Genomic DNA, 11,106 nt, shown 5'->3' on the forward strand with positions numbered 1-11,106 from the left:
ACATACTGTGTAGACGTTAAAGGGTTGCGAACGCGGCCTGAGCACCCTTGGTCTTTAATTTCTGGAAAATCTGGCCGCGCTACGAGATAGTTAGCATGCCATGCTAACTATCTCGTAGCGCGATCTTTGGGAAATTACCGCAATAAATTGATTTAGAATTTTAGATATAACATGAATATAAGAAATGCAATTTTATACACAGTGGCCTCCATGGATTTCATACGAGAAGAATGAAAAGGGTGAAATTTCGGCTTTACAAGGCGCAATGGTCAACCTTTTGGAACATTTCCAGGCAACTCTAAAAATCAAGTAATCGTCGCCCTTAGGCAATATTTAGTAAACTTAATGATCTTTTAATCTTCTATAATAGATTTGATTACGTTGAGACTTCCGACGGCTTGTGGGGTCAGCAGATTACAAATGGTTCGTTTAATGGTATGATTGGAATGGTACACAGAAATGTAAGAGTCCAGTGTTTAAGTGTCCGAGACAGATCTTTTTCATAAAAACCAATTATAATATATAAAATTTTGTAGAAGAGTGAAACACATTTTGAAACCATAGAACTAAACTGAAATGAAGATTTTATTCTTTTTTTATCATGAATTGTTCACGCTTTCACTTGTGCTTTTTTAATATTGTAAAAATTGCCTTCTATAATTGTTAATTTTGTATAAACGTCTGTCACGATAAATATTCGGTTAATCTCAGAATAATTTAAAAGTAGTGAATCTGACCTAATTTTTATATGCTGGAAGTTCATGTTGCTGTCGGTCCGTTCGCTATGGATTATAAAAGAAGTACTGGCGTAGATTTCACGGGTTCTATATATATGGATCCATTATCAATTCTCGTGGGAAACAAATTCCAAAGAACCCGATTTTTCCGTTTTTAGAAGCATTTAATGGACAGGTAAGTGGCACTTTTGCAATTACTAATCCATTTTTTATTCATTTAAATTTGGACTAAAATACAGTAATCTTACATTAAGACTAACACCCTTGGAGTTTTTATATTTCCACTCAGTTTCACTTATTTAATTTCAGTAAGAGAATCACTGCCACTGATTTTTATTTTTGTATGCAATCTTGAAAGAAATTCTTCCTTTATGAGAAAGACCAGAAGTAAGATAAGGGACTAGAAGTATCGAGGTAACCAAATTCTTCACTCGGCGAAAGTGAATATTCTTGATAACACACCAACGGTTGGCCCTCTGGTAGCGGTTTCGGAATTTTCCCTCCAAACGTGAGACGCTCGCATCGGTAGACGGCCGAACTAGATTCAAGCAGCCGCTTCCGTGTTCCGCGGCTTTAGGTTGAGGGGAAGGGGATAGAAAATGTTTTTGGAACTCGACCAATTTTTTTCTCTCTCGTGAAGGCGCAATGGAAGCGGCATAAAATACTCCAATTTGTTCACTAGTGGCAGGATCTATTACCAATACTAGAGCTCTTTACTTCTAGTCCCTTATCCTACTTCTGGAAAGACCAAAGTATTATTTTTTCAGGTCTGGCTCGTTCTTTCGTCGCTATTATTAACTTGCATCGCATTGCACGTGTTTATTGGCCTTATGGCAATTCCAAGATCAAATGCTAATAATTTATTCAGTAAGGCGTTGATGGTGTTTATGGCGCCTCTGATTAATACATGTGAGTGCTTGAGTTAGGTCCATGTATACAATTAATTAAATCTAAATTTTGACAAAAATATTAAGGTTGCCCGGAGTTTGAGAGGGATGGCAAAAGACGAAGCCAAAGAGTTTTAATAACGTTTTGGAAATTAAGTTCTCGATTCATATGTTTGGCGTTCTCGGCAGTCTTGCTTTCGGCTATGATCGTCAATAAACCAGGGGACTTCATAAAATCGCTTCAAGATTTTGAAAAATTTCCCGAATCTGTTCCTCTAGTAGAAATGGGAACAAATATCATTGACTTTCTGAAGGTGAATTTAAAAATAATTTTAATTTGGAAATACAAGTTGTGAAGGTTTTTCCCTAAAATTAATCGGTGGGTAAACTGGGTGATTTGGAACAAAGTTTACTGCCAAAGACAGCCGTTATATCTGGATACTACTGAGAAAGTTCAAAGTCGTGTCCCACCACGAAATTGTAAAATTCTCATGACTCACGTTGGCATTACATTTCTGTCTATGTAGTTGAGCAACATACGAGGGGTAAATGGAATATTGAGAAAAATTCAATCCAATCCAGTGGAATCAGTATTGCCATATGAAGTTTTAATATCGAATGACACGATATCAAAGGTCTTAAGGCGAAGTGATTGCTTTGTGATTGTGCCATACTTAATCGGAATTTCGGCTTTGCATGATCGGTATAAATACCAACTACCTTGTGGGTTTCACATCACACCTCTTAGCGATTTCGGGATGTTTTTTACTTTCGTTCTCAATAAAAATTTGCCTTCAGATATGAAAGAAAAATTAACATATTTGTGAGTAAAGCGTATTTAATATTTAATAAATATAGAAAAGACCAGAAGTAAGATAAGGGACTAGAAGTACTGAGCTAACCAAATTCTTCACTTGGCGAAAGTGAATATTCTTGATAACACGCCAACGGTTGGCCCTCTGGTAGCGGTTTCTGATTTTCTCTCCAAAACGTGAGACGCTCGCGGTGGTAGACGGCCGAACTAGATTCAAGCACCCGCGTCCGTGTTCCGCGGCCTTAGGTTGAGGGGAAGGGGGTAGAAAATTGTTTTGGAACTCGGCCAATTTTTTCTCTCTAGTGTAGGCGCGATGGAAGCGGCATAAAATCCTCAAATTTTGTTCACTAGTGCCAGGATCTATTACCAATGCTAGAGAACTTTACGTCTAGTCCCTTATCTTACTTCTGAAAAGACTAAATTAAAACGGGAGTTTTTTAACTTCTGAATGAGTGTGATAATGCACTTTCAAACAAATTTAACCTTAAATTCTTATATTTTTAATGTACGCAGATCAAACAATCTAGTTGAAAATGGCCTCATCGCGCACGATATTGAAAGGAACTCGGAAAACTTTGATCGTTGTCTCCAAAAATGGAACGAAGATAAAATTATGCAAATCAATATGAGTAAATTTCTTGGAGTCTTTATTATTTACTTCATCGGATTGTTGTGTGCCGTTGTTTACTTCTTGAAAATTGAAAGTAAAATACTACGAAACATGATGATCAAGCAAAATACTGTATTTTAAACACCGATTTATGATAAGGGTCTCCTAATTTCCTAATTTTATTAACAATTCAGTACATTGGCTCTATTGCCTGATAAAATTAAATTGAGTTCTATATTGTATCACATTTGCTATTCATTCTATGCCACGCATTGAATTACATATTTAACTAATTTAAACTTAAAAGCAAATGTGGATGAGAGGGAAAGTATGACAATGGCCATAGAGCCTGTGTTAAAAAACGCGGACATCAAAGTTTCGCCAATAACAATTTAGTTTGCTAGTGACTGATGAACTTGCAAACTCACGACTGAAAGTAGTTCAGACATTTATGCTCCTTGGTTTAACCATAGCCCACTCGATCACGTGCATCACGACGCAAGCTGCTCGCGCTATAGCTAAATTACCGAGATTTGTTTTAAACGTATCTAGTTTTATGTGCTCTTCTATTGCTTCGATAACCTTACTTAAATCCATATTATACCTTCAAATACCTTTCAAAACATTACCAGCTACTCTGTCCTGACTACAAACACAAATCGAGGAAGTTCTAGCATACATAATAGCAGACGATGGTAACCGCGTAACCGCGAATTAACACAAGACCTATTTTAAGGGTGAACAGGCCCAGTATAGCTACGCCAATAAAACGGTCAACTACGGCGAAACTCTGATGACTCGCGACTTTTGGCCATTTTCATACTTTTCCTCTCATCCACTTTTGTTAAAAGGTATTCAATTATGAAAATGTAACGAATCTATTGAACCAGAGTATTATTAAGGTCCATTTAATTAAAACCATAATATGCTTAATAAATATGCTAATGCTCTTAAAATGTTTTCACCAATATTCGATCTCGTGAAAATAATACATAAATATTATTTTAAAGTACAATGAACAATTCGCAAGTTAAACGTGGAAAGCGTTTCCATAAACGAACTGTACAGAAAAATACAATCTGCCGATTCTTTCGAGGTTTGACTAACCTTACAATAAAGCAAATCAAATTTTGAGGCTTTGATTAAAATATTGTAGATTTATTTAAAAAATTTATCAGGTTAGTATAGTAGAATAAAATCGTGGAAGTAATTCGTTTGTCATAGAAACGAAACCTGTTTTATTGGATTAATTAGACACTATACACTGCCGTAATAACAATTAAATTTCAGCGCCAAGAAAGGCACTGTTATAATTTTCTTCTTAGTTATGGCAAGAAGTGGTATCTAGTCTACAAGGGAGAAGGTATAAATTCGCCACATTTCCAGCTTTATCTCCAGTCCAAACGTAGGTCAGGAGTTTATCCCCGCCTCTAAATTACAACCAGCATCTCTTTGGTTCTTGAAAACTCACGTCTGCGCGACGCGAATGACTAAAATTACGACTGAGGAGAAGCGAAATAGCCCGACCTTCCTTTTACGTCCCCCTTGTATTTTGAAAGGGGGACTGGGGCTATGGCGCGAGCATACCTTCTCCCTAGTAAACTAGATATCCCTTCTTGGTTATGGATATGCCAGTTTTCACACGCAATTTGAGAACAACTCATTCCAAGAGAAAAAGCATTTCTACTCATAATTATGGCACATACACGGTGGGATAGATCAGACAAACATTTAATTTGAGTAAAATATTTCTATTCTAAGCTATAGGATAAATATTGGAATCTATAACAAGGCGTTTAAAGCTACATTTAAGAATGACGAATCTGATGTCACGAGTAGTACAGCGACACTGTACTAAAAAAGCGATCATCTGATCTGTTCAACCCTGTAATATAATGGTTTGCATAGAATAAATCTCGGAAAAACACGGTAACATTTCTACTTTTCAAGCTGGGGGCTAAGTAATGATAGTATGGATTGGGCCGAAAATTAACCGTCGAGTTTTAGGAATAATAAATCAGTCACGCCAGTAATTGAAATCAACACTCGAAAAGGAAACGATCAGAAAATACATACAGGGTGTTTCCGATAAGTATGTCAAAAATTAATGGGGGTTTTCTTTGGGTAGGACTGAGTGAAAACCGTTAATGAAAATGTGGTCTACAACATTAAATTTCAGAGGTGTGGGCCCCCAAAAACAAGGAAATTGTCATACTTGTGGAGTAAGATTACTAGCCTATCCATCTTGTTTAGACAATTTCAATAGCCCCCAATCTAAGAACGTCAATGTATTGTACTTTTAAAACTATAAGTGTGCCTTAGCTAGTAATGTGAAAGAGTTTTAAAGTTAAATAGCCCTAGAGTTTCCAGGTATTTTTTCTTTTATTCGTATTCAAATTGCGACTGGTCCTAATCGTTAAATCCTCCTCATTGTATCCAAAAATCGTTCTAAAGACGGGTACACGTGTGTATTATTGCCAATGGTGGACCATTAGAACAATACCTCTAAATAACTTGGTACGAATGAAAAAAAAACAATAACTGGAAACTCTTGTGCTATTAGACTTTGAATTAGTTTTACATTACTAGAACAGTTCTACCTTTAAAAGTACACTTCTTCTTGATAGAAACTCATTAACGTTCTTAAATCGGATAAACAAGATGAGAAGGCTGATATTTTACTCAACATATGTTCCAATTTCCTTGCATTGTTCCAATGTTTGGGGCTCGTACCTCCGAAACTAAATGTTTCAGAGTTTCGGACCCAATGTTCCTTGAAAATTTTCACTGAGTCTGTCCAAAAGAATATACCAAGAGGAGCAGAAACTTTGGAAATAGGGACCGGCTCTGAATTTGGAGAAACTAGTTCCGGTCTTCACGTGACCGTGTCGTCTGCTTAAAAATTACCTTTGTACGTTAACGCTCAACCCAGAGATCAACCCTTTGCAACCACCAAAAATAAGCAGTCGACATAATTTAACCAATAAAAGGCTTCGCTGCTTAGCCAATCAACAAAAACCGGATCTAGTTACTCCAAAACCGTGGCCGAGCTTTTCAAAAGCCTTGTGAAAGGCTAAACTTTCTGCTCCTCTTGGTATATTCTCTTTGGTCTGTCACAAAGAACACACACTTTAATTTATGACATACTAATCGCAAGCACCCTGTATAGTTTATTTTCGAGCTGTCCTAGATATTTTTCACTTAGTTACTCGAATTTCGCAAGAAAAAAACGCAACAGGTGATATCAACTCGCAATCAAGATATATCACACAGTTACCGTTTTGTAGTTTATGCTTCAACTCGAGAAGGAATTCGCCTAGCTTTGTTTGATGCTAAAATATTTCATCGGTTTCAAATTTCTGGATTTCTTCAGGAGTCAGGACAATAAGACTTCTCTGACTACAGTGAGATATTGAAAGCATGGTGTACGAGTAGTATTAATTCAAAAACAAACAAGGACCTGACGGTTGTCGAAAGAATATTCTATACAGTCACCTTTATTGAAGTAAGTTTCAACAGGGATATGTTTAATTTTAGAATTTGGAATGGAGAACGGCTAGTATTTACTTCAGTCCGATTCTAAGCCCAATATAGAGCCCCTCCCTTCAACACGTAAAGAAAAGTTGAAATTATCTTATTGGCTCACTTAAACTACGTTTTGATGACGTTGCTGATGGGGACGGCGAAAATACGTAATTCCCTTTTACCTCTGTCGCTATGACCCGCCTCTTCTTTCACAACCCTCCGTCCCGTGGAAAGGGGTCCGGGACTTTGACACGCGCCCACATTACTCTGTTCTCCATGCCTAGTTCTAAAATTAAATCTTTCCCTAGTTTCAAGAATGTCAATGTGCCGTTAAATACTAGATAGAAGATGAATTTTTTAGATAAATTTTTTTTTAATAAAGCCGCAAGTTTATAAGAAATGTTCCACAAGAGCTCGAGCTAGTTCGAGAACGACGCGAGAATTGACTACAGGCGGTTTTGCAGTCCATCTTTTTATATAGTCTGAACTACGCCTTTGACAGAGTCTCACAAGGCGTTGCTTTACGAGAATCTATGATGCGGAAAATGTTCTTTGGTGGTTCTGTCAAGAATTGATTCAAGTTAAAACAGAAGCAGGTTTTCGTTATTCTAGTTTTGAAAATAAGAACTATTTCTGAGCTCTTTGATTACATGGATTCGTTTGCCGCAAAAATGCTCAATCGAACCCTTCTGGCCGCAATATACGAGGTAAGCTCTTATCTATATAATTTTGAAATAAAAGTCGTTCTACCTCTTTTTGTGTTGAATGCCAGACATTAAATTTGAAATTATAAAGTATCAAAATAAATAAGAAAACCTCCCAAGTAAACCTTACTTCTTTCCCCGATTTACCACAAACTAAAACCTTGTTAATTATGACCTTGCTGTGGACACTTTAAGGGACCCAATTGCATTGCAACAAAAAATAAAAAACGGTTAATAAAGAATTTGATAGCCCTATTTATTATTACCCCCTAAATATTATAGTGTATAATTTTTACTACATCTTTCCCAATAACACGCTGTTTAGGCGTTAAAGAGTTGCAAACGTGTCTTGAGCACCCTTTGTCTTAAGGTTCTTAAAATCCACCAGCGCTACGAAATACATGGCTGGGTAGAACGATTTCAACTACATCAAAAAACGTTTGCGACCCTTTAACAAGCATCGGGAAATTACCACAATTATTGGGATCATATATAACATGAATGTAAGAGATGTAATTTTATGAACAGTGGCCTCCATGGATTTCATACCAGAAGGATAAAAAGGGAGAAATTTCAGCTTTACAAGGCTCAATGGTCAACCTTTTAGATCATTTTACGGAAAAACTAAAAATCAAGTAACTATCGTTAGATTTCATTTATCTGGAATTTTTAAGCGCTCATAGATCCCATACCAATATCTCAATGAAGGTAAGGGAAGGGCTTATAACTTCTTTAAAGCACTACATCTTCTCCTTCCTCGCTTCTCATAATCTCATTGGTTATTCGAATTATAAGATGTTTTGGAAAACCATGGTCGCAAGCTACAACTATATCACGTGACTTATAAGTTATGCATTACGTCACGGTGACGGTTTCTACGCCCCTCCTCTTTAATGCAAGCAGACAGTCACAGAAAATGGCCTCTTAAAGATTCAAAGTTGAATAAATCAATGTTTTCCTGCTATCGTTCTAAGCAATTGTTCTTAATAAACATTAATAGTTAAAAAACTTAAAACCAGCAGGGAGAGTAATGTTTGAGTAAGTTTATATGATATGTTCCAAAGGTTTGACACTACCTATACTTCATAATGCGAGAGACTTACTGAGAGCTAGTTCGAAGTTTATCATCCTATTTAGTCTGTTCTAAGCTTTTGACAGCGCCTCACCAGGCGTCGCTTTACGAGAATCTATGACGTTTCACCTACGTCACTTCAAGACAAGCTCTCAGTAAGCATTGGCAAACTTATGGAACATACCTTATGATATATCCAACGGATTTGTTATAGAAAGTTGGGAGTACCAAACATCTATAATTTTATACATCTATAAACTATTGCTTTGACTTCAATTTTAGCCTATTGACGCTACTCGGTCTGTAGATATACTTTACAAATATGTTTTCAAAAAAAATAATAGGTTTGTCTACGGAGAGCCTCCTGACGGGCTTTGGAGTGAACGACTAGCAAATGGCTCCTTTAAAGGAATGACGGGAATGGTTCACAGAAATGTAAGAGTTCAGTTTTCAATCCTCTGAGACAGGCTTTAATGAGAAAATTCATTTATTACGAGTAAAAATTTAAAAAACTATTCTAAATACGGTGTTATATAAAATCCTTCAGTAGTTTTTACCTCTCCGAGTGACGTAGTCGCGGAGAGGTATTACACTGGTCGTGTGTGTGTGTGTGTGTGTGTGTGTCTGTATCCTATATCTATCAAGGCCCGTGCATTGCAGGGGTTCCTATGTGCTTCACCATAAGCATATCAAACCACCCGGGTGGTTTGATATGCTCATGGTTTCACAAGAAATATAAGAAAACCAAGATCAGAAGAAGATTTTACATATCCCACTCGACCACTAAATTCGGTCGGAATTCCGTCGCATGTGAAATCAAACTAAACGCTTGCAGTCAAAGGCCTGCGGAAATAGCCATGCTAAAGTTTTAGGTCATTATTTTGGTTAAGTGGGAGCCTAGCTTATGTGTGATTGGGTTGTGGCTTCCATGTTTTGGGGACATTTGCTTTTTGTGTGGCGAGGTATGATTCAGCTTTGATATGAACAAATGTTACAAATAATACTGGTAAACTAAGAATACGGTTGAGGTATAGCAAAGGAGTAGAGTTTCCACAGCAAGTGAGAGATATTGAAAAAGCTTGAACAATTGACTATTTTAACACTGAATTCCTGCACTTGCAAAGAATTGAAAAAAGCGATAGATGCATATATTTAGGTTGTTTAAGGGGTAGTGATAGTCATCTCCACTCGGAGAGGTAATATTTTGGTTTTCCCAACTTGTTCTTTTTCTTCGGAACGTAAAGAATACAATAGACGCGAAGTATTGAAGAGAATATTCAATATTTACAATGAAAGGTCATACGTTTGCCGAGAAATAGATTGAAAATTAATACTTATAAAAAGATAGGTGTAATTATTTTTTTTCCACAAAACGTCTGATATGTTCAACTAAAGTTGAATCTCAAATTAATACAAACCTATTGAAATGGAGATAATCGATTTGTAGGAAGTTCATGTTGCTGTTGGACCGTTCATAATGGAATATTATACGAGTACGGTCGTTGATTTCTCGAGTCCTCTTTATATGGATTATATATCGATACTCGTTGGGAAACAACGTCCGAGGAGCCCACTTTTTCCAATTTTTCAAGCAGTTAATTCAACGGTAAGCAGCATTTTTTTAAAGAAACAACTGTTACATAGAGAGATTTTGTTCTGGTCGTTTGTGTGTGTCTGTTTTTGTGTTTTTTCTTGTAGTTCACCAGTCTTAATATAAAAGTTGAAAAATTTTTTCTTCAGGTTTGGCTCGTTCTATTATCACTGTTACTTATTTGCATCTTATTGTACGCCCTTTTTGGGAATTATGCAAATACGAGATCTAAAGAAAAAAAAGATTTTAGTAAAGCAGTTATGGTGTTTATGGCGCCTTTGTTAAATACAAGTGAGTGTTCCATTTGTGTTATATATTTATTTTTTTTTCAAATTTTAAATCTACATTATGTCAAAAATACTAGGCTGTTCGGAATTCGAGAGGAAAGGCAAAAGACGGAGTCAACGAATTTTAATAACATTTTGGAAAATGGGCTCCCGATTCGTATGTTTGGGGCTCTCGGCTGTCTTGCTTTCCGCTCTAATCGTCACTAAGCCAGGAGATTTCATTAAGTCATTTCATGATTTTGAAAGATTTCCCGAATCTATTCCTTTAATTGAAATGGGTACAACTATCCCTACCTTCATAAAGGTAAAATATTAAAAATTATTTAAGAATTGGGCTTCAATAATCCTCCACCTTTCTCACTATTTCTAGAAGGGTTGTTTTTTAATTAATATAAAATGATTATTTTTTATGACTTTACCCTATTGAATAATATTTAAATTTAACTAATTGTATCTAATTCGCTATCGATTCAATTTCAACTCCTACTGAAACCTAAAGTAAAAGTAAAACTTGTTATGTTCGTTACACGAAGTAATAACACTAAGATAAAATCAATAAGTTTCCAAAACGCGCTACTATGTCTCGTAAATGTGACAACACTGTCTGAGTCGTTTGTGATTTGGTGACAAATACTTCTAGCCATTTGGTATGACTGTCGATGAAAATGAGAAGATATTTGTTTTCGATCGGGCCGGCGAAATCGACGTGGACACGGCTCCAAGGTGTATTGGTGGGAGGCCACGGTGTGTATGTTCTGGGTGGTAATGATGCGTGCTCTTGACATGCCGCACAGTGTTGGGATGTCTTCTCTATGTCAGTATCAATTCCTGGCCACCAGATGCAAGAACGTGCATTTGCCTTCATTCGGACAGTACCCA

At 36.5% G+C, this 11,106-nt stretch overlaps 2 protein-coding genes across 2 annotated transcripts; both read left to right on the forward strand.

Moving 5' to 3' along the window:
* The first annotated feature begins 409 nt into the window (after positions 1-409).
* On the forward strand, positions 410-4,070 carry LOC149718434 (uncharacterized). The gene is made up of 6 exons (XM_089834634.1): positions 410-461; positions 759-912; positions 1,505-1,646; positions 1,712-1,938; positions 2,152-2,447; positions 2,952-4,070. The coding sequence occupies exons 3-6, from the start codon at positions 1,568-1,570 to the stop codon at positions 3,187-3,189; spliced, it is 840 nt and encodes a 279-aa protein (XP_089690760.1). The 5' UTR covers positions 410-461; positions 759-912; positions 1,505-1,567; the 3' UTR covers positions 3,190-4,070.
* A 3,153-nt stretch (positions 4,071-7,223) lies between these two features.
* On the forward strand, positions 7,224-10,543 carry LOC149718435 (glutamate receptor ionotropic, delta-1-like). Its single transcript, XM_089860932.1, has 5 exons — positions 7,224-7,280; positions 8,632-8,784; positions 9,797-9,955; positions 10,090-10,231; positions 10,305-10,543. Exons 1-5 carry the CDS (start codon positions 7,224-7,226, stop codon positions 10,541-10,543), a joined length of 750 nt encoding a protein of 249 aa, XP_089717058.1.
* Positions 10,544-11,106: the final 563 nt, after the last annotated feature.

This window comes from Phalangium opilio, unplaced genomic scaffold (assembly GCF_054372755.1).
Source record: "Phalangium opilio isolate 3A_F unplaced genomic scaffold, DU_Popi_V2 ptg000002l_1, whole genome shotgun sequence".
NCBI lineage: Eukaryota > Metazoa > Arthropoda > Arachnida > Opiliones > Phalangiidae > Phalangium > Phalangium opilio.

Excerpts from the sequence above, each read along its gene's own strand:
- LOC149718435 (XM_089860932.1), top strand. The coding sequence starts at position 7,224 with ATGGATTCGTTTGCCGCAAAAATGCTCAATCGAACCCTTCTGGCCGCA. Across the intron at positions 7,281-8,631 it reads TTCTGGCCGCAATATACGAG|CCTATTGACGCTACTCGGTC; the intron begins GTAAGCTCTTAT and ends CTTCAATTTTAG. Across the intron at positions 9,956-10,089 it reads TTCAAGCAGTTAATTCAACG|GTTTGGCTCGTTCTATTATC; the intron begins GTAAGCAGCATT and ends TTTTTTCTTCAG.
- LOC149718434 (XM_089834634.1), top strand. The coding sequence starts at position 1,568 with ATGGCAATTCCAAGATCAAATGCTAATAATTTATTCAGTAAGGCGTTG. Across the intron at positions 1,939-2,151 it reads ATATCATTGACTTTCTGAAG|TTGAGCAACATACGAGGGGT; the intron begins GTGAATTTAAAA and ends CTGTCTATGTAG. Across the intron at positions 2,448-2,951 it reads AAAGAAAAATTAACATATTT|ATCAAACAATCTAGTTGAAA; the intron begins GTGAGTAAAGCG and ends TAATGTACGCAG.